This window comes from Salminus brasiliensis, chromosome 18, assembly GCF_030463535.1.
Source record: "Salminus brasiliensis chromosome 18, fSalBra1.hap2, whole genome shotgun sequence".
Classification (NCBI taxonomy): Eukaryota; Metazoa; Chordata; class Actinopteri; order Characiformes; family Bryconidae; genus Salminus; species Salminus brasiliensis.
The window spans coordinates 20,570,238-20,597,969 of record NC_132895.1 but is presented as its reverse complement, the minus strand read 5'-3'; the positions used below and the strand labels follow the sequence as shown (position 1 = coordinate 20,597,969).

The 27,732-nt window shown below is 41.9% G+C and overlaps 1 protein-coding gene across 6 annotated transcripts in view; it reads left to right on the top strand.

The window, feature by feature from the left end:
- Positions 1-27,732, top strand: part of tenm2b (teneurin transmembrane protein 2b) — a 325,773-nt gene that overhangs the window by 104,237 nt on the left and 193,804 nt on the right. For 2 of the 6 annotated variants that reach the window (XM_072662450.1, XM_072662448.1), the window contains one exon: positions 17,914-17,955. The exons of the other annotated variants lie outside the window; for them this stretch is intronic. In XM_072662450.1, the coding sequence (XP_072518551.1) occupies positions 17,914-17,955 (42 nt within the window). The remainder of the gene's footprint in view (positions 1-17,913; positions 17,956-27,732) is intronic. 6 annotated transcript variants of the gene reach the window in all.

Here is a 27,732-nt window from a genome sequence, read left to right as displayed (position 1 = left end):
TTTTATACTTTAAGTCGTTTTGAAACCAGAAGTTTTACACTTTTGCTTGAGTAAAAAGCTGAAGTTGATACTTCACCTTCTATAGAAGTCTTTTTAAACCCTAGTATTTACACGTCTACCTGAGTAATGAATGTGAACAGGGTTGAGAAACACTGTACTAGATATGTGTACACTACCCTTATTTGCTTACTAAATCTTAAAGTAAATTAGTACCGTTTGTTGCCTGCATAAATGTCACTAATTAGCAGATTCACTAATTGAATGATTTCCTTTTCCTCTTAATCGATCTGACATTTATGTTACCTACGCATTCTTGTATTGTTCAGCTATATTTACATGTGCTGCCGCTTTGTAGGCTCTCAGTTTAAGAAGTTTGTGGTTACTATTTTTTATTTATTATTTTTTTTTTTACTTCCCACGGGTCTTACTCTTTCAGCAACAGTGGGCTTTGTGTTGGTGGTGGCAGCTGACAACTGATGGACACCTCAGCACTGCTAATTATCTGGACATGCGTGTAATTTGTGGTTAATTTGAGAAGATCTCCTCCTGTTTGAGGCAGTATCATCTCACCTGTTTAGAAGGGCTGTAACTAACATTTCAATTTTGGGGACCTGAACTGGGTGTGCGTTTGCACGTTGGACATTTTTGCATACCCGTAACCCTTCGCTGAGCTCACTGTTGGCTAAATCCTAGGTTGAATCTATTAACTCCTGCTGTTCCCAGGTACATTAGTTTCTAGTGCAGCCGCTAGGCATTGAGGCTTACATGCTGGAAGAGTTAGCCAGCTTCCAATTAAAGGGCATTTGCGTTGCAAAGAGCAGTTTTCGACTTTGAACTTTGAAAAAAATGAAAAGTACTCGAGGCTCGCCTTAAAGTTCTGCACTAATGATCAGACACTTTAATTGAACTGTGGGTAGAAAACGTAGTAGATGATTCGTTTTCACTGTAGATACAGAGGGAGAGTCTTATGAAAAGAAAGGCTTCAGCTGTTTCTATGAGGCAAATTTTTCTAGTTAAAGTTCACATGCTGTGCGAAAGTGGGGTGGTGGAGGGATCAGTCCCTCAAATCCTTGACTTCAAGTGTGGGTCATACATGGCAGAAGAAGGCAGCGTATTCTGGATGATGGGTTCATTGAAATGTTGAATTGGCTTTGTGTTGAGGAATTTAGTGAAACGTAAAGCTGGGGCTTTATCCACAACCATTGCCAATACCTCCAGGCTTGCCGATTATTAGCATGTAGTACACGTCCTGGAAGCATCTCAGTCTTAACAGTGACACAAAGCTGTACAGTGAGACAGTGTTGATAGCATTTGCATTTAAACATATTCTTTGCGAAGATAAATGCTAATGTGCTTGTGCCACAAGAGCCGTTGTGGTGCTGTAACTGAGAGCTGATACAATCTAATGTAGTTTCTCCTCAATATTTAGTGTTGGTTGGTGGACTGGTTGCTCTAGTTTTAGCTCTAGGATTAGTTCATCTGAAGGGGCGGCTTTCGTTACTCAATCCTTCACTGCCCAAACATTTGTGTACAAATGTATGATGTGTATAGGCTGCGTTAAAGAACCGTGACTGTTGTCACTGACTGGAGAAAAAAAATCGGACCCCCATGAAAGCCTTTTGGGGCCTTTCTAAGACCCTGGTCAAGGTGTGTCGCTGTGCTCGAAATGAGGTGTGTTCAGGTAAATTTCTGGCACATTGCTATCTTGGCAGCGGAAACCACAGGTGCGCCACTGACTGAAAACAATCAAGGCAGACATCAACAGTCAGATGTTCATTGCTGTCTTGACAGTGACAGATGCGTGCCCAACGCCCGTATGCCCCCGCTTTGCGCCATTGAAATAGCAACCTGCCAAAGTCAAACCGCACCTGGCTCTTAAAGGGAACGGCAAGTGACACGCTGATTGGTTTCTTATAGGTTACGCCCAAAACATGCCCATGATTAATTAAGAGACTTAGTACATACCTTGCTCACGTTTCAAGCCGCACAAGGTTTACTTTTCCCATCGTTACGATAGCAAAGACACACTGACACCCTAAATCAGGCTGCACAGTGCGCTAAAATGGTGTCGTTAAAATCGGGACCTCTGTGTTTTGAACGTATTTAAGCATGTGGACATGCACAAGAATTTTAGGGTCATTTGTCAAATGCAATTGCACATTTATTACTACTTAAAATTTCCTAAAATTAAAATCTGAGTCTAAGACTCAGACCTCATCAGCTGCAGATCATTAGAACATCGTTAGAGAGGATTTTGGAGGAGCCTGTCTCTGGGATTGGACTTGCTAGGGTAAATTTTTTTTCTGGACAGTGGAATGGCTAACTTCTATCTAATCTTTTAAACCCCTTCCTAGACTCTTCTGCATCTACAACCTTCTTTCTGAAGGCTTCAGAGAGCTCTTTGGATCCGGCAATGGTGATTTCACCCACTTTATCAATCAAGAGCAAACTAAACTAAAGGTCTGAGGTTTAAATAAGAATCATCTATAACCTTTTTCTAAACATCTGCAGCTGATTCTAATTTTAGACCTTTAAAGAAGTAGTAAATGTGTGGGTGTCCTAACATTTTACAAAAGGCATTTCTGCAGTTGTATATGTTTAGGTATATTACCTCCATCTCTCAATATTGTTCAAATAAATGTCCAGATTTTTTAAAAAAAGGCAACGGTTTTCATTGAATATGAATTTGTTTTGCATGACTGTATGTGGATAAATCATTGAATCTGTATTGATTAATGACTTGACTGCCTGTGTGGCATTTTCTGTGTGTCGGTAATGTCGTCGTTATTGGTGAGCGCATGCAACCATTCTTTATCTTCAGCTGTAAAAGTAGCAGTGCGAGTTCCTGCTGAGTAAAGTTGTGTTGCTGCCTCTGCCAATTTACATTGTTCTCAGCGCTGATCCGCGCCACCCAATCTTCAGACGCCTTCGCGAGAGGCCTTTCTTATTTGTCAGAGCCAGAAATCTAATCCCTCTACACTTCTTTCACCCTATCTTTTATTTTCTTATCCTACTGTGCTTCTCTTTGAAGCAAATAGAAGACCTAACAGCTTAGTCTTCAACGAAGACCACATCTAATTTCATCTGTCTTCTTTACTTTTAAGGAACCCTCTGCTTATATATGTGTGTGTGTTTGTGTGTGTGTGTGTGGGGGGAGGAGGGGGGGTGGGTATGTCTGTGCATTTGTGTAGATTGAGTTAAATGTGAACACAGCAAGACACCAGCCACTAATGGATTCTCACCATGGGAGCTAATTAATAAGGACAGTGAAGCAAGAGCCGGATTTGATCAAGAAATCGCTGTGTGACGAGCCACGGTGGTGGTATCTCGCTCAGCCCATACACTTATGCACGTGTGTGTGTATGTGTGTATGTGGCAATGAGCGTATGACTTGGCGATACAATAAATCCGGCACCTTGAGGCCATGCTCGCGCTCATTACCACTTTACGTTGCTTTTATTGCCGTCCACGGGTCATCTAACCTAGTCAGAGCAGGCGACAGCACTGAAGTTAGGAAACAACCCACAGACAACCCACACACTCTCTTCATCACTGCTAGCATCTGAAGCCTCCCTGCTCCTCTCCTCCTGTCTTCCTATAGTCTACTGAGACTTTGGCTGCTGTTGCTCATACATAGTTCATGTCATTGTCAAAGTTGAGCAGTCGTGTGATTAGAAAAGGGAAGGAAAAAAAAGAAAAAAGAAAAACCAACGCTCATTAAAATGCCAGTGTGGCAGTGTTTGCCATCATTCAGGCTCTTTCAACAGCTCTTCTTATTCACAGTGTACTGTCAGACCACTGCAGAACAGAGCTGGCGGACAGAACCAGACTCATTACCCACGCTGTGGACTTTAGCTTCATTAAAGGAAATTCTACAGTATTAGTTTATATATGTGTTCTGCTAAGAGAAGGTCTGTATTTAGCTTACAGTTTGCATGAACTCTGTAGACTGCGACTGTTAACAGTTGCAGAAAGTCTTCATTATCCTAGTGACTGTTTCAGAACACAGCAGAAATGCACAATCCTCTGATCAGTTTTAGCAGAAAGTTTTGCATTAATGAGGCTACCGTTGACCTGCCTACAGATGACTTTGCCCACAGATGTGTTCTTTTATAGCAACTGTTTGTATGTTTGTGACTTAGAACATGCTTTAAAAAAATCATGCAAACTAATGAAGTTAGTCTTCTATGATATGGTGTTGCCCTCAGGCAACACACCACTTTTTTATACACCAACCCTTTCAATTTTGATTATGTTTTAATATAATGTCACAGACCTGTCTCTGTACAATGAAACTAGGGATACAAGTGGGTTTGAATGGGGGTGGAAACCAAAGCCACATGGGACACGGTGCCAGCAATTAGCAAGATATCATATTTGACATTTTTTAATTGAAATAACTTTAGATGTATTATCTAAAAATATATGAATATATTATATTTATATTATATTTAAATATAATATATAAAACATATAATTTTTTTTTTATAATATTTTGCCTAAAGAAGTTTTTTTTTCATTTACTTCCTAAAATTGTGTTTTTTCATTTGTTGCCTCAGGGCAGCACTATGCAGTTAGGCCACTTTTGTTAGAGCAATCATACTAAAGCACTGGTCCTCATCTCTAGTGGACCCTGGGGACCCCCTGTTCTTTCCTGCCTGGTTCGAATGATCAGCTTGTTATTCAGCAGCTGTAGTTGTTGTACCCAGTTAAGAATATGGATCAGGTAGGATGGCGCATGAGATGAGTGTCCCTAGGACCAGGATTGAGAATCACTATGTTAAAGGACCTCATTCCTATGTGTCAGAGCAGTTGAGGGTCAATCCGTCCGACAGTGAGGATGAGAGGGACAGTGAGGAAGAGTGGACACCAGATTCAGGTTTGAGTAAGAGTTAGAAGAGGTTACTGCTGGATTTCATATAATCCACAAACTGTTCATGCAGTTGTTGAGCTGCACTGGTCGAACATGCTGAGTGATGTAGGGAGGTAGTATGCATACTACTAGTATATCCAAAGGCTGTGATTTGTTAGACCACCAGGGTGTGGAAATTTGGAATGATGGCAGTGTTGCTTTGGGTGCAGTGTGCCACGTAAAAATGTGAGCTTGCTTGTATGTGTGTGTGTGTGTGTGTGTGTGTGTGTGTGTGTGTGTGTGTGTGTGTTTGTGTGAGTGTAAGTGTGTGTGTATTGAGAAGAATCGATGAGATTCCTTCTCTGAAATGTTCCGAAGTCAACACTTATTCCTGGCCCTGCCAAAAACAGCTCAGGTTGCCATAGGTTACCGTGCTTGGTTGCCAGTTGTAGGGAATAAGTTGTCTTTGCTGGTTGGCGGCCTTTAGAACCTTCTGTTCTTCTCATTAATTACTCATCATTTAGTCCTGTTCTGCCTACTGTACTTTTTTTTCTATGTAGATCCATGGTCATTATTCGCTCACAAAGTGTGCTGATTGTTCATTCAGGCCTTCAGTACTTTCGAAAATCGCTTTTAGCTCAACAAGCAAACGATTCAGATTATATTAGCCCAGTTATTTGCAGAACTGTATGTGAAACAGAAATGAGATTGTCTTTATAAGGTTGGCATTTTTAAGAGTCTTCAGTGAATGTGTTAAATTAATGCACATTAAACATTAACATGAACATTAGGTCAGTTAGAAGTACCGGCAAGACATGAGCCATATTTAAGCAATAGGAAGTTTCTAAGGTAAGGTGTTGATGAGAATAGGCTGGGTAATATCATAACAACTGTAACTATATAGTATAAAGAAGGGATTCATTGCCCCTTTAATGGTAGTGGATTCCATTTTTTGTAAGTTTTTTTCTATAAAGAAACAACAATGATTTTAAGCAGGCAAATAACTATTTTAAATATTTAAGCACCTAATATTTTCTTTTTTGAGTTGTCATGGTTCTATATAGAAGCATTGCCATTGCTAAGCCCTTTTTAAGAGTATAGGAGTGTAATAAACTGTACTATCAAGATACATTGGCTGTGTTGTTTACTTGCTAAATTCATCCAGTGACGCACAGCTCAGCACGTGGAAAAGGCTGTGGGGAATATTGCTCTATAGAGCCTGGCAACCACAACATGACACTGTTCAAATATGTGTGAATACGTCTAAATATTCACAGTACCTACACACTTTACTGAACCTGTACAGTTAGAGATTTGAGAGAAGTGTTAGGTGCGTATTTTTAGTTACGGCTTTTAATTTGTGTTAAACAAGCAAGAAATCTATTTTCACTGTCCAGCAAAAACCTTGTTTCTCTATCTGGCGCAATAGAATTGCTCCAAAATGACCTGGAATTGTATTTTTTTTTAACATATACTTCTATTAAACGTTAAGGCTAAATGGCTAAGTAAATTTGCCATTTTAGAGATTTATGGAGCTTTTGCATGATAACACCATGATGTTGTAGTTCTTCATATCATTAACTGTCATTTCCAGGAGCATGCCTTTCTCTGTAGAAGGACTATTAAATGCTCCTGTTATAGTTATTTGTGTTATTGGCAGGATGTTGTGCTCTGGGCCAACACTGGTTCAGCTGAAGAGGGCTGTATGAAGGATCATCACACCTTCAATCTTCAAGCGGGATTCACACTGTACAGACTAGCTCTAGTTCTTAGTGTTTACATGACGTTAAATCCAGCCAACATAACATTTCATCACCAAAAATATATTTTTCTACTATGTCACCGATCAGAAATCAGAGACTAAATGACTACATAAATGTGAAACACACATAAAACATATTTACATGTGTTGTTTAATTCAGAGCACTTGCTGAGTTGCTGCTTGTGTTGCCGAAACACAGGGCAAGAAAAATGGCCCAATATGTTTTGACACTGCATTGCCCACAACGGCTATTTGTCATGCTTTCGTCAGTCCTCAGCCTTCGGAAAATCTATCACCAGCCACAGTGTTATATAAGGGACGTGTTTACCACGTTCTTTAGAGGGTGCAGTATTCACAGCCTATACTGCTTTGACACATTTACTGAAAAGGGATTAAGCAGAAGTTAAGAAAGTCAATATTCTGCCTTTATCTGTCACGGTAGTTTGATGAGTCTTGAATACTCAGCCGTCAGCGATGTCGTGTTTGATATTTCAAGATGTCTGAAGGCATGTGTTTTCAAAACAAGTTTTGAAGATTTGCCCTGAGACAAGACATGTCTTTGTTTTTGTCTACTTTTCTGTGACGTAGGGCACCTTAATACAACAAATCTGGTGATTTAATGATGTTACATTGAATAGCAGATAATTGATAATAAATCCATTCTGCTCTAATTAAATGTCTGTATTTGGACCATATTTCTCTGGATTTGCACTAGAGATATGTGTTCTGAATAGAGAAGGAAAGGGTGGATCGCCTATAAATCGTTATTGGCCAATTTCCAGCCAAAATATGCGACCGGATGACAATTGAGCTGATACTAAAAGTTGATCAGATCCCATGATCCATATTTTGCAAGTTGCTGCAGCTCTACGTGAGGTCACATGACTCTCACAGCTGCAGAAACTTGTTAAAGCCAGTGTAGAATTTGGCTTAAACAAAAAAAAAGCTCTATGTGTGCCATGCTGGAATGTGTTTCTTTACTGTATTTAATTAAAACTCACCAAACGCCTTGTAGAGGAAGCAGAGTGCAGACGTTTTAACACTACTAACCAGATACCCTCACTCAGCCCAGTACAGGAAGTATTGAGAAAACAGCAGAGCTAGCACATACAGCTGATGACACTTTAAATTCCACAGGCTTTCTCAGAAACTGCTCAGAGTTTGACCATGTTTTAAGGACACTGGTTGATTTCAAAAAGTAAAGCAGATTTCATGCTGAGAGACTGTGCCCGTAACATAACAAAAGCCCTGCACGATGACCATTACGACGTTTGCCTGGAAAGGTGTAATGTGTTATCCAGCCCCGGGCCTGATCGGTATCAGCGATCAGCAGCCAATTCATTCTCAAAAACAATAGCCGATCTGTATCTGCCCCAAAAACACTGATTGGTCTACCTGTAGTCCTGATGCACATTTTAGACCATGGATATTTTTAGACCCAGTTTTTACCTAATGTAATTAATGTGGTCTAAAACACAGTGTAAATTTCAGCATAACCTTCTGCCTAAAAAGATTAATTTATGATTTATTTAAGGCAGTGTTTTGGGAAAAAAGCCCCTCCACCACCCATGCCACTCACATGCACCAAATCTCTGAATTATTCAGCTGTCTTTGTCTTGTTTCAGTGCACTGTTATTTGTATCAGGAGGAAAGGAAAAAATGTTTCATTTGTAACTCAACACATCAGCTACAGTGTGGCAAAAAAGTATTTAGTCAGCCACTGATTGTGCAAGTTCTCCTACTTAGAAAGATGAGAGAGGTCTGTAATTTTCATCATAGGCATACTTCAACTATGAGTGAAAAAAATTAAAAACAAAAATCCAGGAAATCACATTGTAGGATTTTTAAAGAATGTATTTGTAAATTATGGTGGAAAATAAGTATTTGGTCAATAACAAAAGTTCAACTCAATACTTTGTAACATAACCTTTGTTGGCAATGACAGAGGTGAAACGTTTCCTGTACGTCTTCACCAGGTTTGCACACACTGTAGCTGGTATTTTGGCCCATTCTTCCATGCAGATCTCCTCTAGAGCAGTGGTGTCTTGGGGCTGTCGCTGGGCAACACAGACTTTCAACTCCCTCCACAATTTCTCTATGGGATTGAGGTCTGGAGACTGGCTAGGCCACTCCAGGACCTTGAAATGCTTTTTACAGAGCCACTCTTTCGTTGTCCGAGCAGTGTGTTTGGGATCATTGTCATGCTGGAAGACCCAGCCACATTCCATCTTCAATGCTCTCATTGATGGAAGGAGGTTTTGGCTTAAAATTTCACGATACATGGCCCCATTCACTCTTCCCTTCACACAGTTTCCACCCCCATGCTTCACAGTAGGTATGGTGTTCTTGGGATGCAACTCAGCCTTCTTCTTCCTCCAAACACAACGAGTTGAGTTCTTCCCAGAAGGTTATATAGTTATATATAACTATATCTGACCACATGATATTCTCCCAATCCTCTTCTGGATCATCCATATGCTCTCTGGCAAACTTCAGACGGGCCTGGACATGTACTGGCTTAAGCAGGGGGACCGTCCTGGCACTGCAGGATTTGAGTCCCTCTTGGCATAGTGTGTTACTGATGGTAGCCTTTGCTACTTTGGTCCCAGCTCTCTGCAGGTCATTCATCAGGTCCCTCTGTGTAGTTCTGGGATTTTTGTTCACCGTTCTCATTATCATTTTGACCCCACGGGATGAGATGTTGCTTGGGGTCCAAGATCGAGGGAGATTATCGATGGTCTTGTATGTCTTCCATTTTCTTACAATTGCTCCCACCATTGATTTCTTCACACCAACCTGCTTGCCTATTGTAGATTCACTCTTCCCAGCCTGGTGCAGGTCTACAATTTTCTTCCTGGTGTCCTTCGACAGCTCTTTGGTCTTGGCCCTGGTTAAGTTTGGAGTCTGACTGTTTCTCAAAATGAATTCACACAATTGATGCCTACAAACATATAGCTCACAATCTGTCTGAAATGTCATTAAGAAAGAGCTGGAAAACCAAGAAAACACTCAGCAAACCAATGCAAGTAAAGGACCTGCAACAAGGTGTAGCTGACACTGAATTGGAGGAGCACTATTCTACTGTGCAGCACTGGTTGCACAAGCATTGCTAAATTTTGCTTTAAGGATGTTTTTTCACAGGGATCACTACACAGGTAGTTGTAATAATAGGTTCTTGTAAATGTTATCAATCAGTCAAGACACTGAAGCTGAAAAGGAGCTGACTTTTACAACTGGAAAATTATCCAAAACATACCTCAAATATCTACCACCCTCTACTTCAAAAACACACAGTCCCCAGACTGCACAGAAACATCACAGAAAATCTGTGGGCAGATATTAAACATGCTGTGCACCAACACAGACCCAAAACAAGTACAGAAGCACTCCCAGCTGGTTACAAACAGTGTTTGAAAACTGTGTTATCTGGCTGTGATATCTGTGATATCAAATCTAAAGTAACTATGCAATAACACAAAATCCCTTTTAAAAATGACAAAAAGATTATTTGGCCAGAAATGCTCAGACTTTTGCATACACTGTACTACAGTTTACGAAAGGGAAGACAGTGGTGCAGTAGTTTGCTGGTATCATTTGTTTTGGCTACATCGAGATGCCAAGCTTAATCTTGGCTTTGAATCTAGGGGTGGGCAATATGATGATATTCTATCTATTCGATTATCATAACCCATCATATAATTTTTGATAGTTTATCGTGATCCACAATATGCTTTTCTGAGCATACCTGAAGAACACTGCCCAATACTGATTAACCAGTGTTTCATTACAATCGGCAGAATTAGACCTGCTGAACTGCATGTAGTGCAGCACTTTATAATGTCTAAATGTACTGTGATACACAATTTTTGCCTTGTCACTCACACCCTATCTGAACCACTGTTTGAGTATAAGCAACAGGCTTTGCCAGCTGGGCATATTGCAAACTGAAACCTGAAGTTTTCCAAATGTAAAGAACACAAAAAAGAGAACCTGCGTTTTTATCAAGCAATAGTTAGAAAGCTAGTTAACTGATACTGATGTGCCCTTGCTCAAAACCATCAATATTAGGTGCATTAGCATTTGCTCAGCCACATATTTTGTCAGTGTGGTGATGAGGAGTGGACAGCGGCTCTGGAGGCAGATTAAGTGAGCCATTTCTTATGCATTTTTTAAAACTGCAGCTTTTCTTAAAGGAGATTAATTCAGAGATTAATTACTGTCTAGTTTGGAAATGTACAGACAGATTTTGGGCCTCTTTAGCTGCTTCTCCTTGCCTGCAGTGCCAGTCCGACCACATGTTGAAATGACCAGGTGTTTACTGAACTTTTTCTGTAAGTTATGGATTTATCATCTAAATACATAACCACGAATCTCAAAGACGTATAATTTATGATCTACAGAACCAGGACGCTAAAGTTAGTGTGTTTTGGTATCTGTTAGTACTGATATGATTGAGCCTGTGACTTTTGTTAACCGCTAGGGTGCTCAGCTCCATCACTCCAGCAGTACTGTAAGGCAGAGGTTTTCACCATATTTCATCATATCAGCTTTTGAAACCATAGCCAATAATGCTCCTGTCAAAGCTCGCAGGTTAAGCACGCCTGGGTGAAAGCGCTCTCTCATTCGGCTGCTTTTCTCTCTGTGAGCATTTTCTGTGTGAAACACGGACAAAACTGTCCCTTTACAGAAATGAAGAGACAAATGGAGACGTTCTACCACATGGAGGACAGATGCATAGCATTTCAAACACCTTATTTCTTATTCATCCACATTTACACAAAAGTTGGGAGAGCCTTGAGTTCAGTAACTCTGCTCTGCTTGCACTCGGTTCAGTTCTGCAATTGTTTTAATGTCAAGAAATGATAAAAAAAGAAACGGTATGCACCCCCCTAAGAAGACCAACCAAGGTGAAATAGCAGTAATTAGCCCTTAAATGTGAACTCCCTAATGCGTCAAGATGTAGACCTATTACGTTTATTTTGCTATACTGTATAGATACATTTTTTTAAATATTTTTTGGCTGTTAAGTATTTCATAAGACCATCCAGTCGACCCTGTGCTCTCAGGTTTGAGCCTTTATCCTCTACATGTGCGTCACTTGGGCCTTTGTTAGCTGAAACATGGTCTGAGCATGTGGTGTTTGGCCTGCTAGTAAACTTAGCTAAGCATTTACATTTACATTTACATTTAAGGCATTTAGCAGACGCTCTTATCCAGAACGACTTACAAAAGTGCTTCGCTGTTTACCCAAGAAAAATCTCAGCTAGTTTGAATAGACTAACAATTCAAAAAAACCTCTAAGCTTAGACACTACTAAGCACAAGTCAGTAAGAAGACCATAGTACTCTACTCTTCACCCAAGTATTCTCGGAAAAGGAGGGTTTTCAGTCTGCGTTTGAAGATAGCAAGCGACTCTGCCATTCGGACACCCAGAGAAAGTTCGTTCCACCACTTCGGTGGCAGGACAGAAAAAGGCCTGGACGCTTGTCTTCCATAGATTTTAAGGGATGGCGAGTCAAGCCGAGCCAAACTTGAAGCTTGAAGGGCTCTTGGTGCGGATCAGCTTTTGACCATTGCCATCAAGTATGTAGGGGCTGGTTCAGTCTTGGCTTTGTAGGCCAGCGTCAGGGTTTTGTATCTGATGCGGGCAGCAGCTACAGGAAGCCAGTGAAGAGAGAACGCAGCAGTGAAGTGACATGGCTGAATTTAGGAACGTTGAAGACGACCCGTGCCGCTGCATTCTGGATAAGTTGCAGGGGTCTGATGGTACGTAAAGGGAGACCAGCCAGAAGAGAGTTGCAGTAGTCTTGAAGTGACGAGAGACTAAACGAGCACCTGGGCGGCCTCTCTAGAGAGGAAGGGTTGAATTCTCTGGATGTTGTACAGGAGAAATCTGCATGACCAAGTTACATCTGCAACATGGCTTGAGCTTCCGTAGATGGAGTGACCAGTGAGTTCTTAAATGAGATGGCAAGATCGTTTGGAAGTCCAGCAGTTCCCAGGATGTACAGCAGCTCCGTCTTGCTCTGGTTAAGTTTAAGGTGGGGAGCCGTCATCCATGAAGAAACATCAGCGAGACATGCTGAGATGGAGGTAGAAACCTGTGTGTCAGACGGTGGGAAAGAAAGGATGAATTGAGTGTCATCTGCGTAACAGTGGTAAGAGAATCCATGGGAGGATATTACTTGACCAAGAGAGCTAGTGTAGAGCGAGAAAAGAAGAGGACCAAGAACCGAGCCTTGTGGAACGCCAGTGGAGAGACTACAAGGAGCGGACGTGTCCCCCTGCCATCTAAGCCTAGATAGCCTGCAACAAGTCCAAACACAGCCCGTCACATGACGACTTTCTGTGCTTTCTTTGCTTCTCTCAGACACAAGTTTGGATTAGAAACATGTGTGTCTGCAGTGCAACAGCGAATGGGCTACAGATCCACCACCGCAGGAAATCAACTTTAATTTCAGCTTTCTTTCATCCATTACCATCTAAACATTCATAATTCTGTTGTGATCAGAATGTTAATATGCTAACTAAGCTAATGCTAACTAGATTCTCTCTCCTGATTTGCAGCAGTTGGACATATGCAGTTGTTTTTATTAATTTTATGGATGAATTTTAGTGTGCAGGTTAGTTGGTGACTCTATAAGCACTGGTGGTTCAGTGGTTAGAGCACTGGGCTATTGATGACAGGGTGTTGGGTTCAATACCTGGACTACCCTTAAGCAAGGCCCTTCCCCCTCTCGGCTCACTGTCACTAGTGTGTATATATGTGTGTGTTCACTGCACAAATGTCTTAAAGACGGAGGCCAAATTCTGTCTGTCTGATACTAATGGTGAATATGGATGTCTTGTCTTGAGCAAATGAAACATTGTATTTGATCATTTTTGGTTTTGAAATAATGCATGATGATATGAAATGGAAGCCACATAATTGTAGGACCATCTGCACTACCCGCTGCCTTCGGTAATACAGTATACTGCAATATTGAAAAAACTGAATACCACTTAAACAAACTCACAGCACACAATAAAACATTGTGTAGTTGCTTAGAGCCTTACTTATAAAAGTACACTGTACTGTGTAGTCCTAGTGAGTGTGTATATGTTTAACTGTTATGTGTGTGTGTGTGTGTGTGTGTGTGTGTGTGTGTGTGTGTGTGTATGCTTTCTTGTGCCTGTGCGCGAAGAGCAGCGTGGCGAGTGCGTAGTGAGCCGTTGCTTCACTGTACAGGTGTGACAGCACTAATGAATGTACTAATGGTGCTTGTTGCTCTCGATGCTTATCTGTCCCTTTTCCCCTCCGCGCTGCTCTTTCACGATTGTTTACAGTCCACCAGTGTTGGCTGGGCGCTCGAATAACGCGCGTGCAGCCGTTTTGCTGTCACCTGGTGAGCAGGAGTAGCTGTGACAGCGGCGGGCATTTATTTAATGTGTCGATGGCGGCAGCAAAAAGAGGTAATTGAGAATTGATTTGACCATAATGACTTTTCATATGTTCCCTGCAGAATGCTGATGCCGACTGATTAAGCTGTGAGACGGCAATTTGCCACTTAATGGGGTCTGCCCTTGTCCTTTGCGCAAGACAAACCACCCATGGATAATGTGAGGGGATAAAAGAACAGCGTTCTAAAGAATCGTGCTCATCAGAATGGTAGTACAGTGGCAGCGTGTTTTCTTTTTGTGCTGTGTTGTAGTCTGGTCTGAGTTTTTTCTTCTCGGAGAAGCTGGTTTTTGAAAGTTCTTTAGTTCCACTAAACTGGCTTTAATCCTGTAGATTTTATGGTTAAACAGTAAGGGTTGCTTCACTAACCCTTAGAACTGTACTGACATTTTTCTGTACAGCGTTTCCTTTCTTTTTAATAATGAGTAATGATAAAAAGGATACTGTATGTGTGCAAAATATGGTACAAAAGCAACGGTTTGGATGTGACCGTATTGATATGAGCAACAGAAGCCAAGACAGTAGCGCAAGTTACAGTCTTTTCCACCTAGGTTCACATAGTCTCCACTGAGGTAGGTGCTACAGCCTGTACTGTATTAAAGAGTATATCCATCCTCATTATCTGCTTGTATCCCGTCCTCTTAGCACATTTGACAAATGCACTGTATGGGGTCGTTAACGAGCATGTGGAGGCGGAGCGTAGTGAGGAACTGGCTTGGTAGAAAGGAGCCAGTTAGAGGCATTTCTACTCTGTGGGCCGCCACTGCCACCAATCAGAGTGTCAACATTTAGACCATTGCTGCCTGCCCACCACTACATACTGGACTACTGAAGTCGTATCATCATTTTTCTAGTCGGTGCCATGAGAAGTGGGTGCAAATAAACTTTCTGAACGGGACAAATGAATGTTTCAAAGCTGCTACCTTCTGTCCTGTGGGCATTTTTCTGTTGATTATCGCTGGATCCTCTGAATTACGAGGTCATTAAAGTAAATAACCTAATGCAACTGTGCACTTCATGGATGTCATTAGACTGGCAGCCAGTGTAGTCGAGTGGTATCAGCAAGTTCAAACTAGTCAACCACCTTGGTGTAGTTGGTCATGCTGATAGACCATCTTAACCATCAAACTCAAGTAAAACATAAGCTGTGCTGGTCAAGAGCTAAACTTCTCAACCAGCTTAAGCACGTCTTTGCCTGGATGACCAGATTTTCAACCTCCTTGACCAACAAGGACCAGCTTAGATTGTCTAAAACCAGTTACCAGCACAAGCTGGTCTTGAGATGGATTTTTGAGCAGGGCAGTAATGAAGGTTACAATGCAGTGATCTGTTCTTCACTGGACACTCAATGAAACACCATAGAGCTTTCCTTTCTTAGACAAGCCCTACAAGTGACAGTCAAACTGACGTCTGACTGATGTGCAGCAGCGTGAGCTTACGTGTAGCAATAGTAGTATTATGACTCCAACAGGACCTCATAGTTCAGAGGACCAGAATAAAAGCATACAGAATAAAATGGATAGGATTCCCTGCATATTCATTTACCATGCTTAGAACATGCTTAACCCCAGTCATTACTGCCATTAGAGCCATCAAATATGGACATACTGCTGAATGATACATAACTTGAGTGGAATATAGTTGGGAACATCCTCACTATTTCATCATGAGTTCTTCAGTTAGTTCCGTTTAGGACATATTTACACATTCAAAGCTCAGACTTGCTGATCTGAAAGACGCAGGCAGGGTTTCTAGCTGCTGTGTGCCATTTGCACTCTCCATAGTCAGATGCCAATCAGCAATCATATTTAGCAATCATATTTAATCAAACTTAGGGTTTCAGGTAGAACTCCGCTTGTGGAATTTGGTTCCACGGTACCTTCAATGTCTTTGCATGTAGGCAGCACTGCACCCCAAACCATGTGACATGGTTGTGAGGCTTCCAAACAGCCAACCCACACACCCACTATATATACACAGATGTATACAGAGATTAACATGGCACACCTGGGGAAGAGAACGAGAGGTCAGGGAGGGGCAAAGACACAAGCAAAGCCATGTGCTACAACCAGACCACATGGGGACATCGAAAACAGACAGACAGAAAGAAAACCAAGAGACAAAGAGCATAAGGGCACGAACTGGACAAAAGTGCGACACTGTGACATCCGTACCATGACCGTTTGAGATGAATGCACATAACGTTCCACCCCAAGTTCAAAGAATTATTTTTCCCTTCCATAAAAGAAGACCAAATTTATTTTCTTCTGCAAAACAAAGCCGTACACACAACAACGACATTTCATCAAACTCAGATCTTTCAGACTCTGAAAATTGGTATTGATTGAGCGTTTAGAGTCCACCCTTTTTTACAGACTATGTCTACTTACAAAGCAAATAATGTCAGATTACACCACGCTTTTATGGATGCTGATAACTGCGACTTTTGAAGTCTACGCTTGTATCGTTCTCCTCATACAACTGAAAAAGTAGCAGATGCACTGTGTGTGTGTGTGCGCGCGCATAAGTTGGAGAGAGAGCCCTGCAGTTCCTCTCTTTGACACAGCTTGTTGCATGTTTGTGTAATCAGTTCGTTTTTTTCGCATTCAGTGGGTCAGGACACCTGCTTTGAATATATGATTAAATCCCAGGCAAATGCAGATCACACACAAACCCTCTCTAATGTCATCTAGCTGTCCTGAAAGGATGCTATAGCCCAGCCAAACGAGGAGTGGATGTGAGGGCGCTGATGGTGTCCTCTGAACATGTTGAAAGTAAAAATTCATCAAAACAAAATGAGGATCAAAAGTATCCCAATGCTTTATGAAGAGCAAATGCAGACCCTACCAGAAATGTTCCAGAACATCCTAGCCTGTGAAATTTTAAAGGCCAACATCACTTACACTTTCTGCAAACCTTCCAAGCTTTCCACGGTAAAATTAGGGGTGGGCAGTATTCTGCCAGCTTCACTCAAGTGTAAGTTCACTGTAAGGTCACTGTCCTGCTTTTCAAAACATGTTTATAAAATCTCTTACTCCAAAAAATAAATATATAAAAAATAAATGTGGGGTCTCTGAGTGGCTCAGTGGTCTAACGCGCTACCACTATGGTCCGGGGTTTGTGAGTTTAAATCCCGAGTCATGCCGCTTTGCCATCAACGTCCAGAGTGGTGTGGTGGAGCTGGGGACCCGGTGCTTTTCTCAAAGTGAGCGTGTCGGCTGCCCGGCAGTGCTGCATCGGCTTCTTATGTATCAGCATGTGTTAAGCCCTTACCCTCCTAGTGTTGGGGCATTGCGAGGGTTAGAGGGAGCCATAAACAGGTGGGTTCATTGGCAGAACCAAATTGGAAGAAAAAAGAGAATTTTTGGACAAGCAAATAAATATATATATATTTTTTCTTCTTATATGAAATTCCTAATTCAGGGTTTTGTGGCAGATTGACACTACATATTCATATGAATTCACATTTGCTTTCAGTATACGGTTATATATATATATATATATATATATATATATATATATATATATATATATATATATATATATTTAATGATGAATGTGCTGATAGAAATGCTTGAAAATGACTTACTGAGTAAAATCTTTTTCTACTTCACAAAAAAACACTTTCTGAAGGTGTGGAAATAATTTAGGAAGTAGCATATTTCTCAACCTGTCAGGAATGAAACGCTGACCTATGAAACTGTAGACGCTTTGACACATACAGAGGTGTTCTTTGTTCTCTCTCACTTACACTCACACACTCTGTTTCTGTATGTGTGTATATGTGCGTTGACAATGTGTGTTTTCTTTATATTATTTGTACCATTATTTTACTTTTATTTTTTTTACTTTCATTGCAAGCATACTTTGATGATGAAGACATATTCGGTGATCACCCATTCAGTAAGTTCCATTACTGTTGTGTCCGTGTCCGTATGTCTGTGTCTGTGTGTGTGTGTATGTGTATTCCCTAATTTACCGTGATTGGTGTTCAGTAGTTTTAGTGGCTGGTGACGTGTGCTGCTGGTGTCTGTGGTAATGCTGGTACACAGGGGACTCTCCTCATGACTGATGTCAGTGGTGACTGGCTGGCATATCAAGATGCGGGCAGCAGAAGAAAAATGTCTGTGTCGGAAGCGCAGCGCTGTAATCCTGACCGCCCGGGCCACGCTATCCCCGATGAGTGCAGCAGTCAGCGGCAGATGGATAGCTCCCTCCATCATAAAGCCCTCATTAGAAACTTCATTAATCACAATGCTTTAAACAAACCCAAGGCCAATTAGCCTCTCTCTGCATGCTGCCAGCTTCCTCCGTCCAGCCCTGGAAAAACGATTTGAGTGATTGCCATTTGAGAAAGCCATTTTACGCAAACATTTGTACTCCCGCTTGCGTCCTGACAATTTTCGCAAATGGGTTTGAGGAATTTGGCTTTGTCTGCGCAAATGAAACAGAATTAGCTGTTTCTTCTTCCTGCTTCCGTGGGTCTAAAGTTGATTTGACGTGACGTTTGTGTCATAACATATTGTTCACTGTTTCAGCTGCCATGAGAGAGCCAGGCTAGACTCCTTAACAAGGTTTCCTCACCTACAATTACGTTACGTGAGCACAGGCCATCATTCCATTACTGCAGCAGTTTTCAGAAGCTGTCAGCTGGCACCGTGGGTCAAAGGGTGAGATAATTAGAGTCAGCACATCATTTCATGTATGTCATTGCTTTATTGAATTTGCAGTTCTACATTTAGCCTCGGTTCTATACCTTTGCTGAGGGACTACTTTCAGTTCCATTTAAAGAACAATTCCTTGTAGTTGATGGCTGATTAAAGAGACATTTTATTAATGGAATGTTTTAATGGTTAAAGACCATCCACATAAAGAAAGGTTTTATACTTGTACTCGCTCTGCCAGCGGCTCTGTGCTAACTTTGGTTTAGTGGACGTACATATTAGAAGTAATGGCAGTAATGGCTGATTAAACATTCTGAGAATACACAGACATGCCAAAAGTCATGGGATAGCAGTGTGAATTGTTAAAGGGGCGTTACCTCAGGGGACAGCCTGGGAATGCCCATGAGGCGTTGTCTTGTGAGTGAGGTTGAAAACTGGCCAGTGTGCTCATGGCAAAGCGATGTGGAATATTGGAGGTGCCAGAAGCTTGAGCAGACATTGAACATTCCACATGTGTACCAGGAATACCTCATAGAAGGCATTACCAACCACAGCGGACAGTGCAATGGTAGCCCATGGGTGCTTAATGAACATGACTGGCGATCTACATTCAATGCTGGAGGCTTTACATGCATATCCCGCCAGTCCGTGCAGTGCTCTTTAGTTTCCATGGGATATAGAAGTAGAAGACCTACTAGAGTGCCTCTGTTAACACAACGTTGCCGAACAGAGCACCTCACCTGGGCTTGTGCAGGCTGCTCACTGGAGCCTGGCAACATGTAGTATGGTCTGATAAGTCACTGTACTACTTATTTTGGGCTGATGGTAGGGTTTGTGTGTGGTACAGAGCCCATGGCAACTGGTGCAGGCTGGTGGTGGTTACTTACTGGTGTGTTGTATATTTTTAACGGCATGGGTCCACTGGTCTGCCTGTCATTGACCAGTGCTGGCTACGATTCACTACTTGGTGACCATTTGCAGCCCTTCACAGACTTCACGCACCCCCACAATGATGGGCCATTCCAGCAAGATAATGCACTGAGACACTGGGCCCAGGTTGTCCAAAATTATTTCAAGGAGCATTCCTGAGAGTTCTGCCGAATGATGTGGCCTGCACGTTTGCCCGACATGAGCCCAATTAAGCATTTTCCGGACGAGGTGGAAAAGTCCATTCGCACTTGAGATCCTGCACCTAAAAATACCACAGAACTCAATGGCTCAATATCCCACCAGACATCTTTAATCCACTTGTGGAATCGATGTGTCAAGTTGATGCACTTCGTCTACACGATGCTAGTTCCTGTCCCATGACTTTTGGCATGTCAATATGTGTCATTTAATATGCTAGCTAAGCTCGTTCAGCATGTAGCTCTGGGCAAAAGAATTGACAGTTAGCTTAGCACAGTAGCACATCAGCACCTCATCAATTAACAAACAGCAGAAAGCACTGTCTATTTCCTTCAGATTAAACAAGCAACTTGTCTACAACCAGTGCATCCATCTAGAGAACACTAAAGCAGTCTTCTTCATGCTGAAGAATGCTAGCACCTGAGAACTTGGGGCTGGGGTCTAACAGAGTTTGAGCATCCTTCAGATGAACCAGGTTGTGGCTGATAGGAAAATAACAAAGTAACAAGTAACAAACAAAAAAGTAGCATTTCCTTTCCCCAGTTCTGTACCAACTGACATGTCAGTGTCAAAGTGCAACAGGTTCTTTGAGTGGTGCCTAAAGAATCATAATTGTCAAAGTGTTAAAAATCTTTAGAATGGAACAGAACCTTTACATCAAATTCAGATTCATTTATATAGAGCTTTTCACAACAAAGGTCACAAAGCAACCTTGAGAGGAACCAAGGCTCAAAAGGGGAACCAGTCCTCCGCTGGTCAACGCTGGATAGCACATAGCACAACAAATGGCAAGTCACAATCAAGTGACCAAGTTTGAACTTTTTAAAGGTTCTTCAAACTCCCAAAAAACTCTTTTACTCAACACGAGGCCTCATTCACCAATACCTTTCCTAAGAATTGCCTCACATTTTTTCTTCCCAACAGAAAGTCTACATCAGATTCAGGGTTGTTCGCTCTACATTCCCATAATGATGGATTCCTACTGTCCTCATAAATTGAACAAATCCCAAATAAAAAAAAAAAATTCGGGCGACTTCAGAACTGTTGTGAAAAGTGGCTTAAGAATGGTTGGTGGAATAAGGCTCATGCGGTTGTTCTATGGCATCGCTCAAAGAATCCTTTGTAGCACCATAATTGTGTAGATTAGACAAACTTTGCTGTCTAAATGCTGCCAAAATTATGTAGTTCATAACTGCTACATTACTATAGAGCATGTTTATTTTTTTGAATTTCTATCTGTCTGTAAAGGCAAACTGTTTAGACTGAATGTATGTTTTTTGTCTAACATTAGCTTCAGCAAATTTATTGGTGATTGCTGCCAGCCTCGTATCAATTAGCTGCAACAACACAGTCCAGCTCTGTAGTGTAGCATTTTAACCTGGAATCCTAAAGTCATGTTCGGACTCTAAATGAAGTCCCAGTGGGACGGACGGGGATGTTTGAGCTTGTCCAACCTTGTAACCGTTTCTGTGAAAGAACACATTTGAGTATGAATAGGCCAAGTAAAGGTTTTTCTGTGAACTGTACATTCAAGCCAACACCCATTACAGAATCTTTATTTTTATAAAAGGAGTAGAAGGGTAGTGTCCTGGAATTGTACTTATGTGCTGGGGTGGGATAATAAAACACTCTGGCCCAAATGAGCCTCTGCTGAGTAATGGTGGTCCAGTAGAGTCGGTGTGTTATTGTCTCATATACTCTTTCTCCTGCCCATTTTGCCTCATGCGGCGCAAAGTAACAACCTGCTTATGTGGCTATGCTGCTATCACACTGGTCAGCATATTAACTTGTGATTGCATGTGTGTGTGTGTGTGTGTGTGTAGAATCTCTCCAGCCAGCTCCTCTATCAGCAAATGAGCAAGGCTTAAGACACTACCACCATTCTCTAACCCTGCAGGAGTCCCATGTTTATGCTCTGTTTTTCTTTCCAACTTTGTTTCTCTCGCTCTCTCTCTATTTCTCAGAGCCTATGCTTCTCTTCTTGGACTCCATCTCGCTCATCATCTTAACTATAATATCCATGACTTCTTCATTTTATTAGTGGAGAATCTTGTTAGCTAAAGCCTGATTTAAAGAAGATAAAAGTGACTGGTCCAGCAGAACCAGTAACAACAGTGTGGCCCCTAAAAGGAACTTTTCAACATTTTCATTGCCGACTGAATCCCAAAACACACAACTGTAGCATTTTTCAGAAATTCCTCCTTTCTTATAAGATGTTTTGCTGTATAGTAACATTCATACTCTCACAGCCATTTCTCTTGGTTATGATCTCGGAGACGGTGAATGTTACCCTGCGACTTTTCGCCCATCGTCACCCAGATCACCGGTCGCTCATCGCCTGTGGGTGTTCCTGAACTCAAGCTCACCTTTGGTTGCTATGATTTCAGTGACGGCAAGAAAATGCCAGGGCTGTATGCTGTTAGCTGCTACAGAGCGAATACAAAATCAAATCAATCACATACCTTCACTCCCACTTTTTACTACAAACAAGATGTGTTCCCACTAAAAATAAGAATCCTGGAGGGAAATCACTTGTCTATAAATTTTATCCCTGCGAGGTGCATCACTGTCTGTGCAGTCAGTATGTGAGAACCTGTGCTTGTTTCTTTGTGATTGCAGCTGCTTATTTCTTCCGTCTCTGGCAGAAACAAATATCTAGAAACAAACAAAGAGACACCTTTCCACAACACGTTCTACCCTGCTCCGTTCCCATTGGTAATCACAACGCTTCGATCCTAATTTCCATAAAGTTAATCTCTGCTCTGACTCCACCCTCTTCACATTGCCAACATTTGCAATTCCTTTGGTCGCCAGAAAGTTTTGGGCCACTACGTCTAATGAAATTTCCGGTATGTCAATGCTAATTACTTCCTTCTGTTAGCGCTAACCTAACAGTAATGCACTACTGCTGCTGTTACTGCTGCTGTTTTCCATTAACAGCAATTGACTGAATACTGGTTAGACTTGCATTCACAGCCAGTGTCATATCTCTAAGACTTCACTCCCTTATTGTGTTGGTGGTAATCTATATAGGCTCTCAGCTTTGCTGGTGATTGGAGTCCTAACCAGTGGAAGAGCCCATTTAAGCTGTCTCGATCCAGATAAAACACCTTTTAACATTTAACCACCTAAAACATTCCGATTCTGTTCCGGGTTTCACAAATGTACCATTATCACTGCCAGTCATGGGTAATAAAGGAATAACAATACCCAGAAATGATGAGGTCTTCTCCAAAAGTCCTGAAGGTTCTGTGGGTCACCATGGATTGGTTTGACTGGAGCTTGCTACAAAGAGAATAACTTGTCCCTCAACACTCACAGAAACCAAAGAGCTAATCATCAACTTTGGAAGGTCACCAAATAATGAGTACACTTCAGTCTTTATCAGTGGGAAGAGAGTGAAGAGGATGTCCAGCCTCAGTTTCCTGGGCGTTTATATCTCAGAGAACCTCAAATGGTCTATCAGTTCCACTGCACTGATCAAGAAAGCACAGCAACATCTGTTTTTTCCTGACAACACTGAAGAAAGCTGGACTGCCCCAGCAGCTGCGGGTGACCTTCTGGAGCATCTTAACATACTGCATCTCTGTGTGCTATCCCGGCTGCACAGCAGCTGGTAGGAAGGCTTTGCAACGGGTCATCTCTAGCGTGCAGAAGATCATCAGGATACAGCTTCCAGCCCTGGAGGACATCTACAGCTCACACTGCCTCAGGAAATCCACAGCATCTACAAGGATTTTACCCCACCAATGCCATCATCTCTTTGACCTCCTTCCAACCGGCAGACGATACAAGGCCATCTCTACCCGCACTTCCAGACTGAGAAATAGCTTCGTCCCCCCAGGAGCGTTAACTGCTCTGAGTCAGTCCACCAAGAATCCCCCATAAGTGACTGAACTATCCCCTTAACTGTCTGCCTCAATTGACTCTCCATACATACAGTCCTATAACAACAAGGGTTCACTCCTTTCGTCGACTGTTGCTACCATCAGTATCTATGTGGAACTGTACAGTGTATACATTTACTATTCATATCATTACACTGCTTAACATAATCTTCGTCTATTTGAGCCTCAAAATCTCTCATCTGGACAGGAACTGTTACTTGCTACTGTCTTATTACAACATGATGACAGCTGCTGTAGTTTAATAATAACCTCAGTTCTCAGGATATAAAACACTGTCCATATTGTGTTATTTACGAAAACCCACATCAACACTCCTGTACAGCATTAGTGTTAAAGACATGTTTGTCCATTTATTAAAGATCCAGCACCTTCAACTGAAATGAATGCATGGAAACAATTAGATACAATGGGATATAGGCAGAAATTATTTCTGAAAACATAGATGAACTAATCTGCTCGCAAGCAAAGCTTCTCCAAGGTTCAGGTCTTCCAACCTGAGGTTCTTCAGCTTGTTTTTGAGAAAATAGCAGCCCTAATCATGTGACTTACATTTACATTTAAGGCATTTAGCAGACGCTCTTATCCAGAGCGACTTACAAAAGTGCTTTGCTATTTACTTAAGAAAAACTTCAGCTAGTTTGAAGTTAGACACTACTAAACACAAGACAATAAGGTGACCACTGCTATTCCCCCAAGTATTCTCGGAAGAGGTGGGTCTTCAGTCTGCGTTTGAAGACAGCGAGCGACTCTGCCGTTCGGACACCCAGGGGAAGTTTGTTCCTCCACCTTGGTGCCAGGACAGAAAAAAGCCTGGACGTTTGTCTTCCGTAGGTTTTGAGGGATGGTGGGTCGAGCTGAGCCGTACTTGAAGCTCGAAGGGCTCTTGGTGCGGATCGGCTTTTGACCATTGCTATCAAGTATGGAGGGGCTGGTCCGTTCTTGGCTTTGTAGGCCAGCGTCAGGGTTTTGAATCTGATGCAGGCAGCAGCTACAGGAAGCCAGTGAAGAGAACGCAGCAGTGGAGTAACATGGCTGAATTTAGGAACATTAAAGACGACCCGTGCCGCTGTGTTCTGGATAAGTTGCAGGGGCCTGATGGTGCGCAGAGATAGACCAACCAGACCAACCAATGCATAACAAACCATGAGAAAGTGAACATCTAAATAAGGATAACCGAAGTGGCCTGTAGAGGGTGCTATAAGCACAAATGAATACATGTAACGAAACACTCTGTATTTCTATTTTTCATATAAATATCATTCATGAAGGTAGTTGTACAAATCTGGAGTGAGAAACCACTGTTATTGTAAAGCTATTCTAGTCTAGTAACTATGTACACAGAAGGGCAATACTGACAAGACGTTGCAGAAATGAGCATTATTATCATCAGGGCGTTTGACATTGTGGCCTGAACTGACAGCCTAGTTCTAACCGTGCATACACACCGACAGCAACATAACAAAGCAGTCAGTTGTCATTCATTTGCAATAAGAGCTGCCATTTTTTGGCCACCAAAGACAAGTCAGACATTCGCAAATGCACTTTATTAAATATTATTATTTATAATGGCATTATTTGTATACTTTTTATGATATTGTCTACTACATGGTGATTACAATGGATTCTAACATCCTAAACTTGATACAGTTGCTTCATTTCCTTTAAGGTGAAGCAGTATAGTAATGCTTTGGTCACTTTTTTTGTTTTAATGGTTCTTTGAGCACTGTCATAGATAAATAGAGATGTAGAAGTGGCAAGAACTTTTTACATTTACATTTGTGGCATTTAGCAAACGCTCTTATTCAGAGCAACGTACAAGGTTAGGAGTCTTACCCAAGAACTCGTATTGGTGTAGCGCACCCTGACCAGGAATCGAACCCCAGTCTCCCACAAGGTGTAATTGCTCACCGGCAGCTAGTGCTTTTACCTGTTGTGCCACACCAACCACTAGAGCTAAAGATCTAATGAACCTTCACTTTACCTTCACTTTAAACCAGTGAACTAAAAGTGTTTAAAGGTTATGCTGTTCCCTCTCATGACCGGGGATGTAGATATTGTTAACATCTTCGTATTGGCAAAGACTTCCCTGGTGTCTGGCGTTAAACTGCCGTGCCATGAGGTATTGCTTCTAAAAGAATGTGTGAATGGCGTCCCATAGAATATGTGTTAGTCCCTTTCCTGTTTAGCGCCTAATTATAAAGTGAGAAACTAATTTACACCTCATCTGGAGTGAGAAACCACTGTTATTGTAAAGTTCCTTAACTCTGAAACGCTTCTCTAACACTTTAAAATGGTACAAGAAACATTGGAAATACTAACAACAGGACATAACTTGCATTGCTTATTTCATACAAATAAAAAGTGTAAACATAACTAAACTGAATGCGAAACACTGTATTAATCAGAGCCGTAGTAGAAGACCTGGCATGTCTTCTTAATTTAACCACTGAGCTTTGTTTATTTGGACCGGCTCACTCCACTTATTTAAAGATAAAGTCAGACAACAAGAATATCTACAGTTTAATCATTTCAGTGAAATCAGTCCATAATTCAGTGCTGCCCTGTTAGTTCAGAATATTTTTTATTAAAGTTTGGTAAAAACATTTGCCATGATTGGCAATGTTTGGTGTTTAAAGTTAGCTGCAAGGCTAAGGTCGCAACAGTTTAGCTGCAAGGCTAAGGTAGCAACAGTTTAACTGCAAGGCTAAGGTCGCAACAGTTTAGCTGCAAGGCTAAGGTCGCAACAGTTTAGCTGCAAGGCTAAGGTAGCAACAGTTTAGCTGCAAGGCTAAGGTCGCAACAGTTTAGCTGCAAGGCTAAGGTCGCAACAGTTTAGCTGCAAGGCTAAGGTAGCAACAGTTTAGCTGCAAGGCTAAGGTCGCAACAGTTTAACTGCAAGGCTAAGGTCGCAACAGTTTAGCTGCAAGGCTAAGGTCGCAACAGTTTAGCTGCAAGGCTAAGGTCGCAACAGTTTAGCTGCAAGGCTAAGGTAGCAACAGTTTAGCTGCAAGGCTAAGGTCGCAACAGTTTAGCTGCAAGGCTAAGGTAGCAACAGTTTAGCTGCAAGGCTAAGGTAGCAACAGTTTAGCTGCAAGGCTAAGGTCGCAACAGTTTAGCTGCAAGGCTAAGGTCGCAACAGTTTAGCTGCAAGGCTAAGGTAGCAACAGTTTAGCTGCAAGGCTAAGGTAGCAACAGTTTAGCTGCAAGGCTAAGGTAGCAACAGTTTAGCGGCAGGGGTAGGAAGAATGGGCTCTGAAGTTACCTATAAGGCAAAAGTATCCAAAAGTTAACTACGAGGCTAAGGTAGGAAGAGTGGGCCCTGAAGTTGCCCAGGGTTTAAGGTAGCAACAAGTTTACTATGCGGCTATGGTAGGAACAATGGACCCTGAAGTTAGCTACAAGGCTAAGGTAGCAACAAGTCAACTGAGGCTATGGTAGGAACCATGGGCCCTTAAGTTAGCTACAAGTCTAAGGTAGCAACAGGTTAACTACGGGGCAAGGGTAGGAACAGTGGGCCCTAAAGATACCTACATATTTAAGGTAGCAACAAGTTAGCTACGAGGCTAAGATAGGAACAATGGGCCCTGAAGTTACCCACAAGGTTAGGGTAGCAACACATTAGCTACAGGGCTAAGGTAGGAACCATGGTCCTTGAAGATAGCCCACAAGGTTAAGGTAGCAATAAGGTAACTATGAGGCTATGGTAGGAAGTTAGCTACAAGGTTACACATTAGCTACAGGGCTATGGTAGGAACCATAGGCCCTGAAGTTAGCTACAAGGTTAAGGTAGCAACAAGTTAACTACAGGGCTAAGGTAGGAACCATGGGCCCTGAAGTCACCTACAAGGCTAAGACAGCAACAGCAGCTCTGAGTTTAACATGTACGTTTGTTAGTCTTGGAGTAGTGAAGGTAATCGTGTACATTTGCATGTAATGATTACTGGACAGACATACAGAACTCACTCCTAAGATCATGTGAC